The 19,962-nt window shown below is 40.8% G+C and overlaps 1 protein-coding gene across 3 annotated transcripts in view; it reads right to left on the bottom strand.

Moving 5' to 3' along the window:
* LOC101863868 (peptidyl-prolyl cis-trans isomerase 1) overlaps positions 1-19,569 on the bottom strand; it is a 30,749-nt gene extending 11,180 nt beyond the window's left edge. For 2 of the 3 annotated variants that reach the window (XM_005112709.2, XM_035973533.1), the window contains exons 1-16: positions 19,462-19,569; positions 13,370-13,431; positions 12,041-12,115; positions 11,243-11,350; positions 10,413-10,457; positions 9,239-9,326; positions 8,915-8,944; positions 7,986-8,128; positions 6,990-7,191; positions 6,306-6,482; positions 5,246-5,339; positions 4,081-4,322; positions 3,373-3,482; positions 2,488-2,668; positions 722-1,339; positions 150-236 (exon numbers count right to left, since the gene is read on the bottom strand). In XM_005112709.2, the coding sequence (XP_005112766.1) occupies positions 150-236; positions 722-1,339; positions 2,488-2,668; positions 3,373-3,482; positions 4,081-4,322; positions 5,246-5,339; positions 6,306-6,482; positions 6,990-7,191; positions 7,986-8,128; positions 8,915-8,944; positions 9,239-9,326; positions 10,413-10,457; positions 11,243-11,350; positions 12,041-12,115; positions 13,370-13,430 (2,261 nt within the window). In that variant the 5' untranslated portion in view covers position 13,431; positions 19,462-19,569. The remainder of the gene's footprint in view (positions 1-149; positions 237-721; positions 1,340-2,487; positions 2,669-3,372; positions 3,483-4,080; positions 4,323-5,245; positions 5,340-6,305; positions 6,483-6,989; positions 7,192-7,985; positions 8,129-8,914; positions 8,945-9,238; positions 9,327-10,412; positions 10,458-11,242; positions 11,351-12,040; positions 12,116-13,369; positions 13,432-19,461) is intronic. The other variant, XM_035973534.1, reaches the window with a different exon arrangement.
* Positions 19,570-19,962: the final 393 nt, after the last annotated feature.

Here is a 19,962-nt window from a genome sequence, read left to right as displayed (position 1 = left end):
CCCCCAATAAAATTAAAGTTCAAAACACCTCCCCAACCCCACAAAAATTCAAACAAAACAACCAAATAAATAAAAATAATAATGCAAATACACATAGCCCTCCATCTGCAGGTGACTGACAACACGCACACACACACACAAGCACACACCTGTCACTTTTGCCAGTTGTCTTCAGGGGCTTTTGGCCAGGTTTCCAGTGGGTCGGTGGGGGGCTCTCTGACTTCTTTCTGATAGCCCTGGAAAACAAACGGTCAATAATAGCATTTTGTCAGAAACAGAAAAAGATACAAGCTAGTCCACAATCAGGTTAAACGATCCACCTCTATTTTGAAACAAACTAACACGACCCCCTGTGTTGTTTTGTGACTTATGGCTCGAAAAGAGTAGTTAACTTTGATGACCATGACTATCCGTGGATTTGCCCCATGGTAAACTGTTTAAGATCCCGTTCACCTTAGTCACTTCTCGCAATAAACGAAAGGAGATATCAGCTGAAAACTGACACAGGGGTAAAATTTGTAGACTGTAACCCAATGCCAACTTCTTCAAGTTTAACATGTAGTCTTTAATTTAATTATTTCAAACTATTCAATTTGTAAATTTAACTATGTCCAAAGGGATAAAATCCTAGAAATATCTCATTTTCTCAGCATGCCTCACAAATAAACTAGCGAGAGAAAGTCAGGCCATTAAGAGACTCATTGTCATAGTCAACACTTACGCAGCGCGGCTGTTCCATCGACTCTCTCTCTTCCGCGCCTCCCCGTCACTGGACGAGCTATCCGGGCTACTCTTCCTTCTTTTGGCCTCCCTCCCTCTCCTTCCTTGCTGCTCAGGGCTGGAGTCTGATCTCGCCCGGCGCCTCGAATCGGTTTTTTTTGCATCTCTATCCCTTGACCTCGACCTTTCTCCTGACCTTGAGGTGCGCCGGTTGTCCCGGGCCCTCCCTGCATCCCACCTGTTCGGCCGGCCTCCTTTCTGCGCCATAGGTGACCCTGACCTTGACCTTCTCCTATCGGCAGCCTGACCCCTGAGCCCGGATCCTGACTGTCGATGTGGCGGGGAGGAGCCACGGCGACCATCTCTTCGTTGTCTCGAGCGGGAGTCCTCTTTGTCATCTGAGCTCTCTGACCTTCTGGAATCTCTCCGATGATTGGCTCTCTCATCTGACCTCTCATCGCGACCTTTGACTTTTCTGTTCTTGTCCTCTCGCCCGTCCCGCCTTCTCTCCGCTGACCGAGAACGATTGCGACGCGAATCTCTTGCCTCTGAAGAGCGGTCTCTCCTTTTGAAATCCGTCTCAGACTTTCGCTGTCTTTTTGCCTCCGGAGAAGAGGAACTTTAGAACAAAAAGAAATTTGAAAACATCAGCATAACACAGAGAGTACCTTTGACTGACAAAAATATTAGAACATTAAAACAAAAAGAGCCACTTTGCGCTACAAGAAAAAAAAAAAGCAAGACAGAAAAAAACTGGGGGTGAGAGTGAGGAGGAAAAGGAGGAGGAGAGATGGGAAAAGACAGGCTAAAGGGATCCTTTAATTATTCATACACCACAAACAAAAAAGTTACAAGGTAGAGTAAGGTCAAAGTAGAACACGGTAATAAAGGGCAGAGAGATTGCAATTTAAAATCTAAATGCAGGTATTTTAATGCAACAGAAAAAAATGTGCTGGAAGGGAAAAAATTCAATAAAACCTTAACACTTGCAGTACCACCGCAGGCCGCAGTATACTCTCACTACTGCAGGCGACTTTAGTTGCCGACGCAACCAGGCACACTAAACGTAATCAAACAACGAATGGACATACTACACTGAAGTAAATATCAAAGGAAGTCACTTTATATGATAGTTGAATGGTGGTTGAGCCTCTATGAATTTTAACAGCAAGTTTCTATGCTTGCCAAGGTTTTTTTAACCAAAAAAATTCTACCACAGCTTCAGCATTGTAAAATGGCTCGGCCATACACCATTTTGAAAAGTGACACACAATAGAACCTTACACTAAGCAGCCGATAGCACACGATAGAACTTTTAGTTTTAGTAAGACCAGTAAGAGTTTTACAGCACTTGCAACACAATAAGGTCATAACTGCTGCTTTTTCTTTCCTCATCTTTACTATTGTCATTTTCCTCTACTTTTGTATGTTGTGAACTGCTATTTCCGGGGTGCCTTGACAGTCGAAGCAGACTTTGTGCTGTTGAGGCCAGAGAGGTGAGCAGAGTAAGTCTGATTCCCCATTTGGACTTCTCTGTTGACATTCACCCCTTGGCGCCCATATGACCTGATGCAGTGGCAAGCGCCGCAAAACCTTACTAAAACTAGACTAAACATACAAGTGCCGAAGAATAGATGTGTTACAAGAGAGCAACATACACAAAAAAGGAGGAGAGAATATGAAGACGATAGATGTTTGACACTAAAAAATGAGCAAACCACACCGATAGCACTTTCACATTCAGCGCTCTCTTTATCTATTCCTTACCTGTCTCCCGACCTCATCCGCTCACTCTCTCGTCGGTTGCGGGCGGCTCGGCTCCTCTCTTTGGCCTTGTCTTTCTCCTTTCTCGTCTTGATCTCGCCTTCTTCCTTGCCCGACCCTGTCTCGATGTCACTGTCCTCGCTCTGATCCAGAGGACCACCAGCTTTGTCTTTCTTCTTGGTGGCTGATGCAGAGACAAAAGGAAGGAAGAGATAAATAAAGTCGAACCTGCTCGAACGACCACCTATACAAGACAGTGACCTGTACAAATGGCCACTTCTTTTAGTTTTTGTTTTAGTGGAGGTTTCACTGTAAGACAGCCACTCTTTAATACAGCCACTTTTCTCTTCCAAAATGAGAGGCCCTTTTAGACAGTTTTAACTGTATTTGTGTACTATATATAATCATCTACAATACTAGCGACCCCTTCCATCCCCCGAAAAAACCATACCAGTATGAACATCCTTCAAGCATTCCCAAAAAGTTCACAGCACAAGTGCAATCAAGATAAGCCTCTAAGCACTTTTCCAATTTTTTTTCCCCTAGTTTTAGTAACAGTTTAATGGCACAATTAGGTCATACAAATGCAGGAAATTCCAGATGTTACAAAAAAGTAACAAATACAAAAAAAAGGACGGATAAGGACGATAGATGTTCGAAAGGAACGAAGGAGCAAACCACACCAGAGCACTTGCCAACCACCCACCTTTTCACCACATTTCTGGAACTTTCTCAACTGTGCCCAAATTTTAACACCATAATCACAAAGCAATCCAATTGGTGCTCGCTCATATGAACTTATGCAGTCGCGAGCGCCGTAAAACCTCTACTAAAACAAACAAAGCAATTCAACCCACACGAAACAAAAAGAATGCTGTAGATAGATACCTTTTGCCTCTTCTTCCTCCTCTTCCAGTCGATGCCGCTTCTTCTTGTCATCTTTCTTCTCTCCTTTCTCTCTCTCGTCTTTCCTTTGTCTGTGACCATTTTCAAGTCTTCTGCAAAATACGAGGAATGCTTGGTCAGACACATGCTTCATTGAATGACAAGCAAAAATATGTTAATCAATTACTCAATTTACAAATACGTTATAGTTCCGTGCCCAGACCCTCAATAACATATCAAATATAACTTTTACATACTAGTTAGCAGCCATGTACTTCCATCTGCAATACAAAACTAGCCATCAATAACAACATTAAAAAAAGATACTTTGTGACCAAGCTCTCAACATAATCTAGAGACAGCCTGCCATAAACACAGCCAGTCAAGTACAAACAGAAAGTCAACTACATTGGGTTTTTTTTGTTTTGTTTTAGTAACTGTTTTACAGCACTTGCAACACACTAAGTCAAGTAAGTGTCCAAGATTAGAGGTGTTACATGAGAGTAACAAACACAAAAAAGAAGGAGGAAAGATATGGAAAGAAGAAGCAACCCCCACCAAAGCACCTGCCAACCACCCATCAGTCAATGACAAACAGACAGTCAACTGCAAACAAACAAACAACTGCAAACAGACAGACAGACAGTCAACCACAAACAAACAGACAACTACAAACAAGCAAACAGACAAATACAAACACAGACCAATCACCTATCATCTCGGGAGTCGGACGCATCCCCTCGGCCCCTCTCAAACTTATTGGCCAGAGTATCCCTCCCTCTCTCCGACTCCTTCCTTCTGTCGATCCGAGAGGCAGCTGTCTGGACGGTGACAGCCTCCCCTTTGCTCCACTTCTCCTCCGCCAACTTCTCCGCCTCGTGCAGGGGAATGGCCCGACTCTGCTCTCGGCGCCAGTGAGGGGGCGTGGTGGAGCGGGAGCGACTGCGGAAACGCTGAAGAGACAACAGGAAGCAGGTCTTTTATTCAGTGTTAAATATATCATTGGCCAACAGCATATAAAGCACAAGCATTTTACAGAAGAAATTTTCGTGAACGGGGTGAGGCGGAGCGAGAACGACTGTGAAAACGCTGAAAAAACAACAGGTAAGCAGGTAGGTAGGTCTTTTATTAAGTGTTTGATGTCATTGGCCTAGAGCATGTAAACGCATATGCATTTTACAGAAGAAACTTCCGTGAAAGGGCGGTCTGGTGGAGCAAATGCGACTACGAAGACGCTGAAGAAACAACAGGTAGACAGGTAGGTAGACAGGTAGGTGTTTCAGTGTCTGATGTCATTGGTCTATAGCACATAAAAGTATACACATTTTACGGAAGAAACTTCCTTGAAGCAGGATAAATTATAAATAACATATATATCAGTAACATTTTTAGAAAACTCCTTTGCGTTGTTCAAGAAGAGTTTCTGTTTTAAAATGGTACGGGTTGTACATAAACTATTTTTATACGGATGAACATTGTTTATATTTTTATCACAGAGATGAGCGGGAAAAGGGGGGGGGGAGAGGAATGGAAGAGACAACAGAAATACATACATAGTTTGGTTTGTAAGACAGACAGACAGAAACAACCCAACCACCTGCACAAACACACAGAGGCATTCACATAAAGTGAGGCGTGTTGACAAAATGAGTTACTTCTCACGATCCACCAATGGATATGTTGTGCGAAAATAGACACATAAAATTTTGTAGAGTTTAAACTGATGCCATTATCCTTACATTAAATAAGTCTTTCGTCATTTCGTATGATAAAATATATCTGCGTCCATGGAGCTGAAAGCCTAGAATTACCTCACTTTCGCAGCACGCCTGACACATACACAGGCACATGAACACACACTAAAACAAACACTTACAATAGCTCCTCTCCCCTTCAGCTTTCTGCCAGAGGAAGACATGATGGTCCTGTTCCCCCTGTTGCTGGGCCTACGAGGTGGTGGTGACCTCCCCCTGTATGGCACACACCGAAACAGCACGAGTTAGCAAATATAACAATGATGACATTTCATATGATAGCACAATTTACACAGCCTTTGTTTTTTGTTTTTGTTTAAAAAAACAAACAAACCCAACAAACAAATAAAAAATATTGAGTGTGTGTGTTTCGCCGTCGTTATTTATGCGGCCGCAAAAAACAATGATGACATTTCATATGATCTCACAACTTACAGCCTTTGTCTTCCGTCTTTGCCAACAACAAAAAACAACAACAATTGAACAAAAAAGAAAAAAAAAAAACCCCACTTGCTGGGCACCTTCCAAGTTATGCTTGTGCAAAAGATAAGAACATTGGCATAATAACAGCTATTCAGAGCAGGGAAAAAGATATGTCTGTGCTGAAGATGAGAACATTGGCATAATATCAAATATTCAGAGCATAATTTAACCCCCCCAGTTGTGCACTTTCCAAGTTATGCTTGTGCTAAAGAGAAGAACAAAGGTATAACAGCTATTCAGACCAGGAAAAACATTATGTTTGGTTAAAGATAAAAACATTATCATAATAACAACTATTCTCAGCAGGAAAAACATTATGTTTGTGCTAAAGATAAGAACATTGGCACGACAGCTATTTAGGCACTGGTGTCTGTGGTGCGGCCGTTAGGTGTTTCTCTATCCCACACAGAAGATCTTGGTATAAAAACACTTACATTATATATATATATATATATATATATTTATATATATTTCCATCGGCCTAAGATAAAAAAGTAAGGAAAACTCAATGCTGAGGGTCCGGGGGCCGCGAAGGCCATGTTCTGTGACTGCAGTCTCCAGAATATCTCAGAACTCAAATTCTGTTACATAATGGCTTTGCTACAAACTTACAAACACAAATAGCCAGTATGTCTAATCTGAAGAACAAAATGTGACAGTACTGGCATCAAAAGCTAGAGCTCTGAACTCATCTCTCACCGTTTCCTACTATCGGCCTCTGAGTTTTTTTTGTCCTCTTCCTCCCTCTTTCTTTCTTGTTCCTTATCTTCCTCCTCCGCTTTCTTCCCACGATACAAAAAATTGGACGGGACATCTGGTATCTCATCTTTCCGGATCTCCGCAAATACTGTGTCCACTTTCTCTTCTTCCTTTTTCCTGAGGGAAAACAAACAAAACATACAGCAACCCACAGAGACACACCAGTAATACCACAACAAGAAACGTTCTTACATAAGGCTAACCGTCCTTTCCAGAACTCAAAGAAGGAACCACCTTTACACAGCCTTTGGGTCTTTTTCTTTTTGTCCAAAATTATAAAAAACACTTCCTGTGCACTTTCCAATTTATGTTGGTGCTAAAGATAAGAGCAGTGGCATAATAAGTTAGAGCTATGCAGGGACATTCCTGAAAATTCAAGGAAGAAGCCACTTATGCAAATGGAGGTCCACTCTGGGAAGCTCCCACACGTGAGCGAGACCCACAACACAAAGAGATCCATACAAATGTTATGTAAGTCAGACTTCCAATTCAGTACCCTCAGCATAGTTCACACGCACACACTGACATATATATCTTCACAGACACACAACATCAACATACACACACACACGCACATATATGCATATCTACCTACACATATTATAATAGAGGTAATCAACTCACTTTTCTTTCTCCTCATCCTCTTTCTCATCTTCCTCCTCGTCCTCATCTTCTGAGCGAGACTTTTTATCCTTCTTCCTCTTCTTCGACTCCTTCTTTTTGTGCTTCCGCTTGTGTCTGTGTTTCTTCTTCTTTTTCTTCTTCTCGTGGTCCGAGTCAGATCCAGAACTTGCTGATGCTGCCTCAGCTTTGGCTTTTTTCTTGGCTAAACACGCAAAAACAAAACGTTTTTGTAAGAAAGCATGCAACAACAACAATATAATAATTATACTTATTGCATATTTATCATAGACAGCAAAAGATTTAAAAAACACAAAGAAAAAAAAAAAGAAGAGTATTTTTAAAAAACTAACAACCATGAAACAAACTATCAATCTGTGCTCCATGTGTGTGTGTAAAATATATGAAAACAAGGCCACCAAAAAATGTGAGCAACCAAAAGTTTTGTTCTGTCGCCAAAAACTCTAAAATGACAATGAAGCCCATAATCCTCTTTCATCTCACGATCAGCAACCATTCCTCATTATTCATCTAAAATGTGGAAATCCACAAACTACTATATGTCAAACTCAACGTCCCATAGGGAAAATATGCAAAGCGTGCTGACAAAATGAGTGACTCCTCCGATTCAAGCCCTATGGTAATACATACATCACGCTTATAGGTGAACATTTTACAATTTTTAAGTATGAAATAAAAGGCATGTAGCACTAAAAGAATATGGCATGAATAGAAGAGTTACTTCTCCGATTCAAGTCAAATGGAAATACATACATCATGCTTTTTAAAAGTGAAGATTTTACAATTTATAAGTATGAAATAAAAGGCATGTAGCACTAAAAGAATATGGTATGAATAAAAAATCTACAAATTTGACCCCTGTGTAGATTTTTGGCCAATATCTCCATTTGCGGATTGAGAGAAGTGACTCATTTTGTCAGCACACCCCTCACTTTATAATTGAGTAGACAGCAACGTGTAACGGGCAAACCAACTGACATTTCTTGAGCTGCAGCACCAGCTCCCCACAGTTGACGATCTTCACATCCTTCTTGGGCCGGCTCTTGGTGTCCACGTCCAGGGCCTCCACCGTGCGGATGATGTCTTGACCGCTCAGCACTTGGCCAAACACGCAGTGGACGCTGCGGACATACAAAACATTCAAATACGGTGGACGCTGTGGACATACAAGACATTCAAATACGGTGGACGCTGTGGACATACACCAACACATACATTCATGTACAATTAACTCTTTAAAAAAAGGTAGAATGGAATGGGTTTAACGCCTCTATCAACACTATAAGGTACTAACGGTCATATAAGTGCTGAGCAATTACTAGAAAGTAACACACTCAAAAAAGTAGGAGAGACAAGGACAAAAGATGTTTGATAGGAAAAAAGGAGTGAACCACAGCATCCGCCAAACACACAGTGAATGTTGTGGATCTACACACAAGCACATACATTCAAATATAATGAACAATTGTTTGGCTTTTAGTTTTAGTAAAAATTTTACAGCATTTACAATACAATAAGGTCATTTAAGTGCTGAAGATTAGAGCTATTACAAGTTTTTTTGTTTTCGTAAGAGTTTTACGGCACTTGTAACATAATGCGGTCATATAAGTACTGAAGACTAGAGGTGTCACAAAAGAGTAACAAACACACACACAAAAAGGTGAAGAGATTAGAACGACAGATGTTTTATTGGAAAGAAGGAGTCAACTACACCAGAGCACCTACCAACAACTCACTATATTAATCTCCAAACGAACACTACTGGAATTACGGCATATAGCTCACTGATGATTTTTTGCCTCAAAACAAAGCCCATCAAACTAGCTACCCCCCCCCCCTCCATAATGCACTCACAGGGGGCCAAAAAACCTGCTCAGTATACACAAAAAACCCCCCACATAACTTACCCGTCAAGATGAGGAGCAGCCTTGGTGGTACTGAGGAAACGAAATGAAAACAAAGAAATCAATTACAATTGCATAGCCATTGCTGACAACATTTCAAAACAAAACGAAAAAAACCCAAACCAACAAAACAACTCTACGTACACAGTGGGTCAAGATGGACGGAAAACTGCACATGAAAACAAAATAATATGTCCAAAAGATAATAACAAACACGTTATTAATATCACGAGACATTTTCCTGGGTTGCGCACAACAAACAGTGATTACTCTACACACATACACACACTCTCTAAGTCTCTCTCTTTTTATCTCCCAATTTCTTACATGAAAAACTGACTCCCATTGGTGTCCTTGCCCCGGTTGGCCATAGACAGAAGAAACTCCTTGTCATGCTTCAACTGCAGGTTCTCGTCTGAAATACAGCAAGGATGGAGTCAGAAAAGGGGCACACAGGAAATGGAGGGGGGGGGGGGGGGGGAAACCATAATCTTTATGAAAATAAATACCGGGTTTATAGAGGTTATCAAAAGAAAAACAGTCCCTAATGAAAAACAAGTCCACTGCTCGAAAAAAAAAAAAAAGAAAGAAGAAAAACTAGATTCTGGATCTCTCTCACCAAATCATAAAAAACTAAAATCAATTTAACAACACTGTATGAGATCTGTTCCAGAAGTAAGTTTCCCTGTTCTGTAAAATCAACAACTTTTATGTGTAGGCCTACATACATGAAATTTTGTACATACCAACAGAAATATGCAACTTTCATTTCTTCCCCCCAAATCAAAGGATTTCATGTGTGTGTGTGTGTGTGTGTGTGTGTGTGTGTGTGTGTGTTTTGCGCTCGCGTGTGCATGTGTGTACGTGTATAAGTGTGGGTTTGAAGATGAGGAAGACAAACAAAATATGACAACCGTTTCTTGTGTTAACCCTAGAAGCGCTCAGCGTTTCACCGAAAGTAACCCGCTAAAAATGCCCCGTTGCCACGGCCGACTGAAAAATGACCATTTGCGGCTTAACAGATGATAAAAGGCATATAAAATTATAAGCTAATAGAATGAACCATTCAAAATGGATAAGCGATCAAATAAATACAAACAAAGCACAGAACGCGATAGACTCAACAATTAGTACATCAGCACGGCGAAACAAGTGATAACACATAGCGTGTAGTCGCTCAGCGGGGCCGCATCACTTTATTGATCGATATCTCGGTAGAGAGAACTTGCAAAGACATTGATCACTATTTATAACTTTGACCTGTAATTGACTACGTCATTTTCCATATAAGGAATACTTAAATTTTCCATTGAAAAAAGGTCAGCGTCTATGCCCTTTCTATAGGGCCTGCACGCTTCCCAGTAGAAGTAGGTCAGCCCTATATATAGGGCGTGCGCGCTTCCCGGGTAGCCCGGCTCATGCCCTTTATATAGGGCCTGCGCGCTTCCAGGGTTAAAGATTTTTTTTTTTTTTTTAAACAACATGAACACTTTGACTTTACCTGGAAAAACACCGCCATAGATCGATTCACCACCAGTGCCGTCAACTGCAAAAACAAAATTCCAAACATTATTACTACAGTGAGGATAGAGACCAAAACTAATAGCGCTCCATTTACCTGATCTAGTCAATTCCAGCCTTAATATTACGTTTAAAAACCCACACTTCTTCCTTCATAATCATCCGATGCCAAATATTGTGTACACAACTTATACTAGACTCGATTATGACTAGCCCTCATCCCAAAGCCAACCATAACCCTTCCATTTCCTTACCCTAACCCCTATGACTTACATGAGGGGACTTGACTCTACAAAGTGAAAAACCCCCCCAACTTAACAGAGAGTTGATTCCTAACCAACCTCACCGCTGGATGACACAAAGAGCCAAACTGTTCCACCAGGAGAGGGTGCGAACGGCCCCACTGATAGTGTGACCTTTCCGGCATAGGAGGAAACATCTTTACTCTGAAAGTACTGTCTTTTGTGAGAAAGTCTGTCAACCAAGCGTCCGGTCCCACAAAACGTGACACCCATACGCAAACAAAGCTGCTTCCCACCTTTGAAACGGCCCATTTTTATAAAATAGGGTATTAAACCCGCATGAAATAAAAACAAGAGAGCCAAACAAATGGCAGTACAACCGTCCATCTCCAAACAACAGGCATGGAAAATACCATGAGGAAGAACCAATGACTTAATTTTTCACCATCAACCTCCCGACCAATAACAATGAGAGTGTTTGAGCACATAAATAAACCGATACTTGATTGGAGGGGGGAACAGTGGATGGTTCGAAGGTTAAAAACAATTTTTCAAAGTCCCGACTTACACTTCGTGAAGTCTCCGCCCTGAATGACAAAGTCCTTGACCACTCGGTGGAACAGCGCCCCCTTGTAGTGCAGCACGTTCCCCGTCTTCTCACTGGTGCCCAGCTCACCTGCACACAGATGGTTATTAGTTTTAGTAGAGGTTTTACGGCGCTCGCAACTGCATAAGGTCATATGAGCGCCAGAAGATTAGAGGTGTTACAAGAGAGTAACAAACACAAAAAAGAAGAAGGGGAGATACGAACGATAGACGTTTTATAGGAAAGAAGAAGCAAACCACACCAAAGCACCTGCACACAGGTGGTTTGAGTTTGAGTCTAAGTAAAAGACACGAACACTGACACAACAATGGTCAATGATGTCTTTTTGTTTTGTTTTAGTAAGCATCTTAAGACATTTGCAACACAATTAAGTCATATATATATTATAAGCAATCAAAACTTAAGACTTATATAGGATAGAGCACTATATTATTGAACACTAATATTATTATTATTTTATATCATTTTCAAATAAGTGTTGAAGATTAGAGGCGTTACAAGAGAATTACAAACACAGAAAAGAAGTGATAAGGATGACAGATGATTGATAGGAAAAAAGGAGAAAACAGAATCAGACTAGAGCACCTTGTGTGTGTGTGTGTGTATGTGTGAGAGAGAGAGAGAGAGAGAGAGAGAGAGAGAGAGAGAGAGAGAGAGAGAGAAGAGGGGGGCGCGTTTCACTCAGCAGTTTTATCTGAACACACTTTACTTTCGACCTAGTTTATTAAACCAAAGCTCCCAAATAGACCGACAACTTACCAGTACACAGAGCTCTGAAGTTCTCACATGTCTTTGGAGTGACATCAGAAAACAGTTCAAACACAATACGCCCGACTGAAAAAAAAAAATTAAAAAATTAACATTACAACTGCAGGATAATAATAGCAGCAAAGAAAACAGCAGGACAAAAGGGGAAAAAAAGTGGACCCCCCCCAACCCCCCCCCCCCGTACAACGACAACAAAACGCACCCACTATTCTGATACACGGGATCTTTCTTTTTCGTGCGTCTTATGGCACTTGTAATACAATATGGTCAAATTAGTGCCGAAGATCAGAGTTGTTACAAGAAAGTAACAAACGCAAAAAAAGGAGGAGAAATAAGGACGATAAATGATTGATAGAAAAAATGGAATAAACCACACTAAAGCACCCGCCAGCCACCCATATCAAAAGGTCAGTACTATCCCCTTCATGCTATCAAATATAGTCTACTAACTACTTTACTTTTTACAAAATTATTTTACATCAAACCTAATACTAATGTCCGTACCATGTACAGAGATAATGATAATCTGCTAACAGGCAAGCTTTATTTTGTTTTAGTAAGAATTTGACTGCTCCTGCAACACAATTAGGTCATATATAATAAGTGTCGAGGATTAGAGTTGATACCAGAGAGTAACATACACCAAACAAAACAAACAAACAAAAAAAAAGATAAGAGAGGGATAAGGCAAGGGTGATGATGTATGATGGAAAAGGAGGGAGCAAACGCCATTAGAGCACCCGCCAAGAACCCACAAGGGCACTTTACTTTTTCTGAGGTCAACACAACAACAATTGTTTCCTCAAGGTATTACCAGCTCTAAAGAGTGCCTAAACCCCAAGAACTTAAGTTTAACTTGCGCATTTCAATGTACATTCCTCCTTGCAGTGTTGTTTAAGGGATTTAAAAAAAACTTAGTAGGGGTGTTACTGTTAGGACATCAAGTAGAAATCAATTAACAGCAAGGAGCTCATAAAGTATTTCTAAAACATCCAATTTCCCTGTTTAAAAAAAAATTAATGTGGGTGTTTAGAAGCCCCCATCTACACAATTTAGATCATTCAGGAGGCAGGCAGGCCTCTGATCCTTTCAGTCAAGGCCAACCAGGGCTGAGCGGGATACAACTTCTCAGCAGAAAGACCCAAGATACTCTCTGTCTCAATATAAAAATTTCTCCCCATTCAGGAATCAAACTCAGCAAAGCTCTGCTACACCAGACGCCGGTAATTCACCTGTGAGGAACAACAGACTATAAATTTTTAAAAACCCAAAAAGATTCCACAAAATAGCCGAAGCAGGAGAAAAGAAAAATTAACTCACCCTGCTGTTCTCCGATGCTGATGTCGAAAAAACAGCGAGGTCTGTGACCCCCCACAGTCATGCTGTGAAGAAAAGGAAATCAATATCAGACCTTGTTAAAAACTAATTAATTTGCTTCATACAATTGCCCTTGTACCTTTCACAGCTAAACTAAACCTGCTTTACAGTGCAGTCTCTCAACAAAAAGCTTAAACAGTGTCTGGATTCGGGCGAAGCAGAGAAGGGGTTAAAAGCAGAGAAAGTGATCTCTGCCAAAACTGAAGAATGTGATTAAATAAAATGAGATCGAAGACTTAGTTACTTCAAATCAACTTCAAACAGCTGGTAGAAGTAATAGTGAAATTATCAAATTTTCACTATGGTAGATTTTTTCCAGCTCTTTCCTGAACCTTGGATCAGCAGTTTCTGCCCCCCCCCCCCAACAAAATCTGTAAAAACAAACAAACAACACAAGTGGACTATTGAAGGTCAGGCACAAACTATCAGGAAAGAAATAGCTGTCACAAGATCAAAACAAATGAAATTTCTTTGATCAAAGGCACAAAAAAATTAAATTTGCAGTATCCAAGGATACGTAAGCTTTGGAACAGGGCGCACCGGCAGTGGAATTTTAGTTGCCACGGGGGGGTTCCCCGTTGGGCGCCTTATCACGTCGGGGTCATGGGGGTCAGCTCCCTGTCGCCGCTGTCTGGGCTGACTTAATTTTTGGTACTTTTCAAAGTACAATTTAAGGTGTATCCTTATATTTATGGTAATTATCATTTAGTGCATCCAAAGCACGCATTTCTGCTCTTCAGACTCAAAAAAGAACGGACGTTGTAACTTGTCTGGTTATTTCGTTAGACGAGCTGGAGTCGGCAATGCTAAATTGTAATTTTTTTTTTACTAGCGTGATTGAAAAAAAAATCAGTATAAAAAAAAGGCCTCGTCAAAAATCTGTCGAACTTTTGAAACATGAACGACATAGCATTGGTGCAGATACTCAGAAAAGATGGTATCTGCGCATATAATAGAAAGCTGTAATTTTGCAACTTTATCCACCGGGCACACAATTCGCTATGTAGTAATTCCTCCAAATACAACTTTATGTGTCTAATATAATCGTGAATATTTGCATATTTTCTCGAAAGTTTATAAAAGTTACCATGAAGTTTCTCTATGAAAAGTACAAATCGATTTTAGTGCTAGAATACATCTTCAATGTAGATCTAATACACGAACAGTATCTGTTACACTCCAGAAATTCCTTACTTTTCTTAAAACGCTAAGTCTAGGTTTTGTAAGTTGACTGAATAATGGGGATGACTTCTCGTGCTTGGGTTATAAGAATAATTTCTAGCTTTCCAGGGACACTGAATCAGCACCAGACTTTTCCAGCTTTATTTTTTGTTTCTATGACCATTTGCAATAACTGACAATGCGACTGATTTCTTTACATTCATAATTGTGTCCGCGCATATTTCCGACACAAGAACTAAGAATGAATGTGTTAGCTGTCATTATGTTTATTCCATACAAGAAGTTTATCTCTACCCATGTATTTACGCGGTTTTGTGTTTTTTTTAATCGCTTAGATCCTATATTATATCTTTTTAGTTGACTGCAGGCTGCCACAGACACAGCATGATTCATGAACAAACGCAAACTTTCTCTTTTTTAATAGTAAAATAAGAGCTAACGCTGATCGTCTTTAGTTAAAAAATGCAGATGTGCATCTTTCTTCTCTTATAACTTGACTATTTCTACTCGCGCATATTTAAGATTTCTCATGGTAAAAGACATGATATTCGAAGTCAGTTTAACACAGATTTTGGAGAGATCTGTCCTGCCTTTTTTAAATTAACAATCATTTATTCATAAGTTTATAACTAAACTAGGACAAATTGAGCATACTCTACAAACACTTGTCTAGCACAAAACTAAGGCACAGAAATTAACCATTCTAACGCAGAATAAATCTCAAGACATTGAGCTTTTAGTACATCTGCGTAATGGTTTGCTATGTGGGATGGGGAAGAAGTTATATCGTTTTAAACACAGTCAAAAATGCAAACTTCCTAAGCGACACCGGCAAAGTCGCTTAATGGCTCATTAACCCCGTGACCCCGAGCCGCGGAGCTCCGGCGGGCTGCTGAGTCACGCTAACTAAAAGTAACAGAATCAGGCGAAAAGTGACGCCGTGGGAAGTGCTAAACTTTGGTAGCCCCCTTTTCTCCCTAATTAATTTACCCCTGATACCAGTCCAGGTAACCCCAACCTCCGTCAATCACAAATATTGACATATCTCTCTATTTCCACTCAAGATATAAGGGTATTTTCTTGGTAAGAAAATGGGTTTTTATGGGTAAGCAAGACAAACAGTTCAAAGATTATACTACCAAGAACTCAATGAATAAAAATAATGAGGGCTTTTATCCACCATGTTGTGACACATTTTCCTTGTACCCATGGCAACTAAAATCTTCAGGGTAATCCGGTTCTGGCCCCAACGATAACTATCATCTATGGAGTATGGGTTTTTGGCCCCACCAATTACTTCTGGTTCAAAACGATTACATTTTGCTGTGCATGCCCATACTATGTTTGATGGGCGGTGAGCAAGAGGAAATATCAAACCTAAACTTTCTTATAATTGCAAAAGCTTCCGGGTGAGAATAATTATACTATTACTATTACTCTCACCAGGTCTGAGAATACAAAGGATTTAACTCTGACCTAAGTGCTAAGAACAGGTAGGCCTAGCCTAAATAAATGTAATAGGATGATACATATCTGTGAAATAGACAGTGTTGGCCTAATGATTACACGATACCCTTAACCACTTGACCGCGAGGCGGACGAATTCGGCCGCTCAGTTAGATCTAGTTGTCAGAGGCCGCAAAACCTGGCCAAGTCGTTTGGAATTGCAAAATGGTCAAGTGTTGGGGGTTTGACAAGTATGGCAACTATCACATTGAAGTGTTGTTATTCTTTCATTTCCAACGAAAATTACCGGAAAATGAGCAATCTAGAAGACGATTTTGCTGAAACCAGGAGGAAATTTCAGTAGGCCTATCCCAGGGGCCAAACCCGGAGAATGACGAATCTTCTAGCATGCACATGCGCCAAACAAATGAGAAGCATTTATACCATGTACCATCATCACAAGATACATGATGAATCATGAATCAAAAACAGTTCAAGATTATAATATCAATACCACACTCACTAGACTACGGTCTTAGGTCTTGGAAGTTGGATGACCATGGGTCTTGACCACATTTGCCATTACTTTCATTAATAATAAAGGTAGTGTTAATTGCGACAGAGTAGCGCTGTAACAACTAACGCGGTGTTAAAATTGCAATCCACATAGTAGATTAACATCATCTACTATTTACCATTTCCGCTTTGCTTCCCAGTATGGTCCTTGTTATCTGGTCTCCGCCTGACAACATGGAAGGCTTTCTAGGGCAGGCATTCAAATCTTACGACGAATTTGACAAAGCTTTTGCAAAATTTAAAGATGAAAATTTTGTTGACTTTAGGAAGAAATCATCTGAGACAGTTAAGAAGGCAAACGTAAAGTTAAAGAGAGTGGCAAAAATCCACAAAGACTTTCTGTACGGTAGAATTGACTTTATGAGTACACATTATGTACAGCCCAAACATCGAGGCAACAAATATTACAACACATCAGCAGCATGCAACAGCAACAAAAACCACAAGGACAACAACAGCGACAACAACAAGAAGAAACAAACTGCGACAGTCTTTATCGTTTGCCAGTCAGTTTGGTGTTTGTGTGTGTGTGTGTGTATGTATAAGGTAAGCGTGAGCGGTGTGCATTCGTGCCTTTGTGTGTGTCTGTTGTATTTGTGCGTGTCTTTGTTTTTCTTTTTTCTAATTCTTTTTTTGTCACAGACTCACTCTGTCGCAATTAATGCCCCTTTAGTTGTCACAGCGCAACTCTGTCAAAATTAACGCTACCAATAACAAAAACGAAGTGTATACAGACCCGGCAACTGGGAACAAAGTCCAGAAGAATACAGACCCGGTTGGGATAAATCTTTTGTGATTTCGGATAGTTTCAGCGCCCACACCCAGTAGTGTGTGTGTGTGTATGTGAGTGGGTGTGTGTGTGAGAGGGAAAGAGAGAGAGAGAGAGAGAGAGAGAGAGAGAGAGAGAGAGAGAGAGAGAGAGCATATGAATGAAACTTGGCATCTCCATGTGATTTTTAGTGCCGAATCTAGTTCTGCTATCACTTTTTCGATGTCTTCATTACTTTGGATCTTAAAGACTGATATTTGCGTGAAATTTGTTGAATTGCGTGACATCGTTTTTACCGCGACGCGATCACCCCTTCTAAAACTCAGTAAAGCGCTGTCGGGAAAACCCGCGATGTAGTCATCGGTGACCCATTTGGTTATAGGCAGCCAATCACATGCCGCCTAGCGATCACGCGCCTCTTGCATGCCGGCACCTCGCGTTTGGAATGCGCGATCAAGTTTTTAGATCTAGTGTTTTATCAATGGATGGGTGGTAATTTTAAGTTGGTACGGAAAATCTACTAAACGCAGAGATCTGAAATTTTACAGCAATAAAGAAGACATGTGGGGCGCTTGTGTTGTTGCCGATCAACCTGCAGCTCCGCTTAGTTTTCGAACCGCAGAGGGAATTCGCACAAACACGGCAATATCTCCGGTTCTAGTAATCGTTCGGGATTGTACGCTGGCATGTCGTTAGTTTAACCTTTCCTCTGGTTGGTTGCCGAGTTTCATTTATTTTCGTCCAGGAGTTTCCCCGTAACTATACTTAGAAGAGAGTCACTTCTGATTCTGAGCGGCCCAAAAGATACCCCTCGCGCGGAGGCCGATTTCCGGCCCAAGGCGCAGCGGGCGATTGGCATTGCTATACAAAGATGCTACGGCTATTTAACTTTTCGAATCAAGCCGAACTACACGGGTCGCCATTCTGTTTTGCCCAGAAGTTCTCGTGCTACTCCTATCTCTCTCTCTCTCCACTGCCCACAGACAAAATTTGCCAAAATTGTACGCTTTTAGGCTAACAGCAATAGTAGAGTAATGAAACGTTTATTCACGGCACAGAATTCTACAATTTTTCTGTTATCACAGTGTAGAATTCTGTGGTTCAGGGTGAACGCAAAATTGGTTGGCCTGGATCTAGATCTAGGCTATAACGGTGAATGCACACCGGGTGACAATAGCCAAAAGTCTCGCCTGCGCTATTCTCACCCAGGGCCGGGTGAGAATAGAGGTGGCCTTTCAGAATAAAAAAGACCGTAGACTGGCGTAGATCAACGTGATATTCATTTAGGCCACCTCTATTCTCACCCGGAGTGAGAATAGTGCAGGCAAGTCTTGTGGCTATTCTCACCCGGTGCGCGTTCACCAAATTTTGCGTTCACCCTAAACCACAGAATTCTACACTGTGATAACAGAAAAATTGTAGAATTCTGTGCCGTGAACAAATGTTCCATTACAACTGTAGCCTACTAAAAGCGTACAACTTTGTTTGTGGGCAGTGGAGAGAGAGAGAGAGAAAAAGAGAGAGGGGTAGTGCGAGAATTTCCGGGCAAAACAAAATGGCGACCCGCGTAGTTCGGCTCGATTCGAAAAGTTAAATAGCCAAATAGCCGTAGCATCTTTGTAGACAACCAAATTAATTTACTTTTGTGTTTTAACATCATTTTTTAACTTTGTTTTGGTCAATTTGATCGTCCACACCTATAGACAGTATTCAGAAAGTGACAGAGAGAGAGAGAAGAGGGGAGGAGTTGATCTTGCGAGAACTTCCGGGCGGGTGAGAATAGCCACTTTCATTCATTTAATCTGTGTGTGCTTATTATAATGAGAAAAACAGTAAAATCTGGTAGTGAGTTGATGGGTGTGACGGGAGTGAGAGTTTGTTACAACTTCGGCGCTCTGGCATTACTGACTTTTCATGTGTATTCTTGGAAGGGATTCTACCCCCTGCTGTAAATGCAGCAGTAATGATTCTCGATCTCAGTTGTTTGAGTGCGATGCTCTATAGGGTAGTTCTTGCAAAATTTATCCCATGAAATGAACATATACTTTGCATAAATACTTACTTTGCGGGGATCCAATTGCTTTAAATATTTGCAGTCGGTTTTTGTACCAAACAAGAAGACCAACAAAATATTTCCATCGGCAATGCCGCCAACGCCGGAAGTAGTACCAAGTTCAACGGGAGACAACCTTAGGCAACCGGCGAAGTTTCCGGATTAACGACAAAGGCCGCATAACATTTCCCGAAAACTACCCTTGAACTTGAAGCAAGAGAAATACTGACCCTAAATGAAAAAATAAATATAAATTAGACTCCTTTTTTCATCTCTATAACCGCTACAGGCTGGCTCGTAAGCATTTTGCAATCTGGAGAACCTAGTACTAGTAATTTAGACTATTTGAAAAACTGCTTCCTTTATGATGATGATGCTGATGATGGTGATGATGATGGTGATGATGCTGATGATTATTATTATTATTATTATGATCATCATAATCATCATGATCATATTACTGTTACTATTGTTATTATTTTTGGGGTAAAACTTAATAGGGAGATTGGG

This window comes from Aplysia californica, unplaced genomic scaffold (genome assembly GCF_000002075.1).
Source record: "Aplysia californica isolate F4 #8 unplaced genomic scaffold, AplCal3.0 scaffold01370, whole genome shotgun sequence".
Lineage (NCBI taxonomy): Eukaryota > Metazoa > Mollusca > Gastropoda > Aplysiida > Aplysiidae > Aplysia > Aplysia californica.
This window is presented reverse-complemented; position numbering and strand designations above follow the sequence as displayed.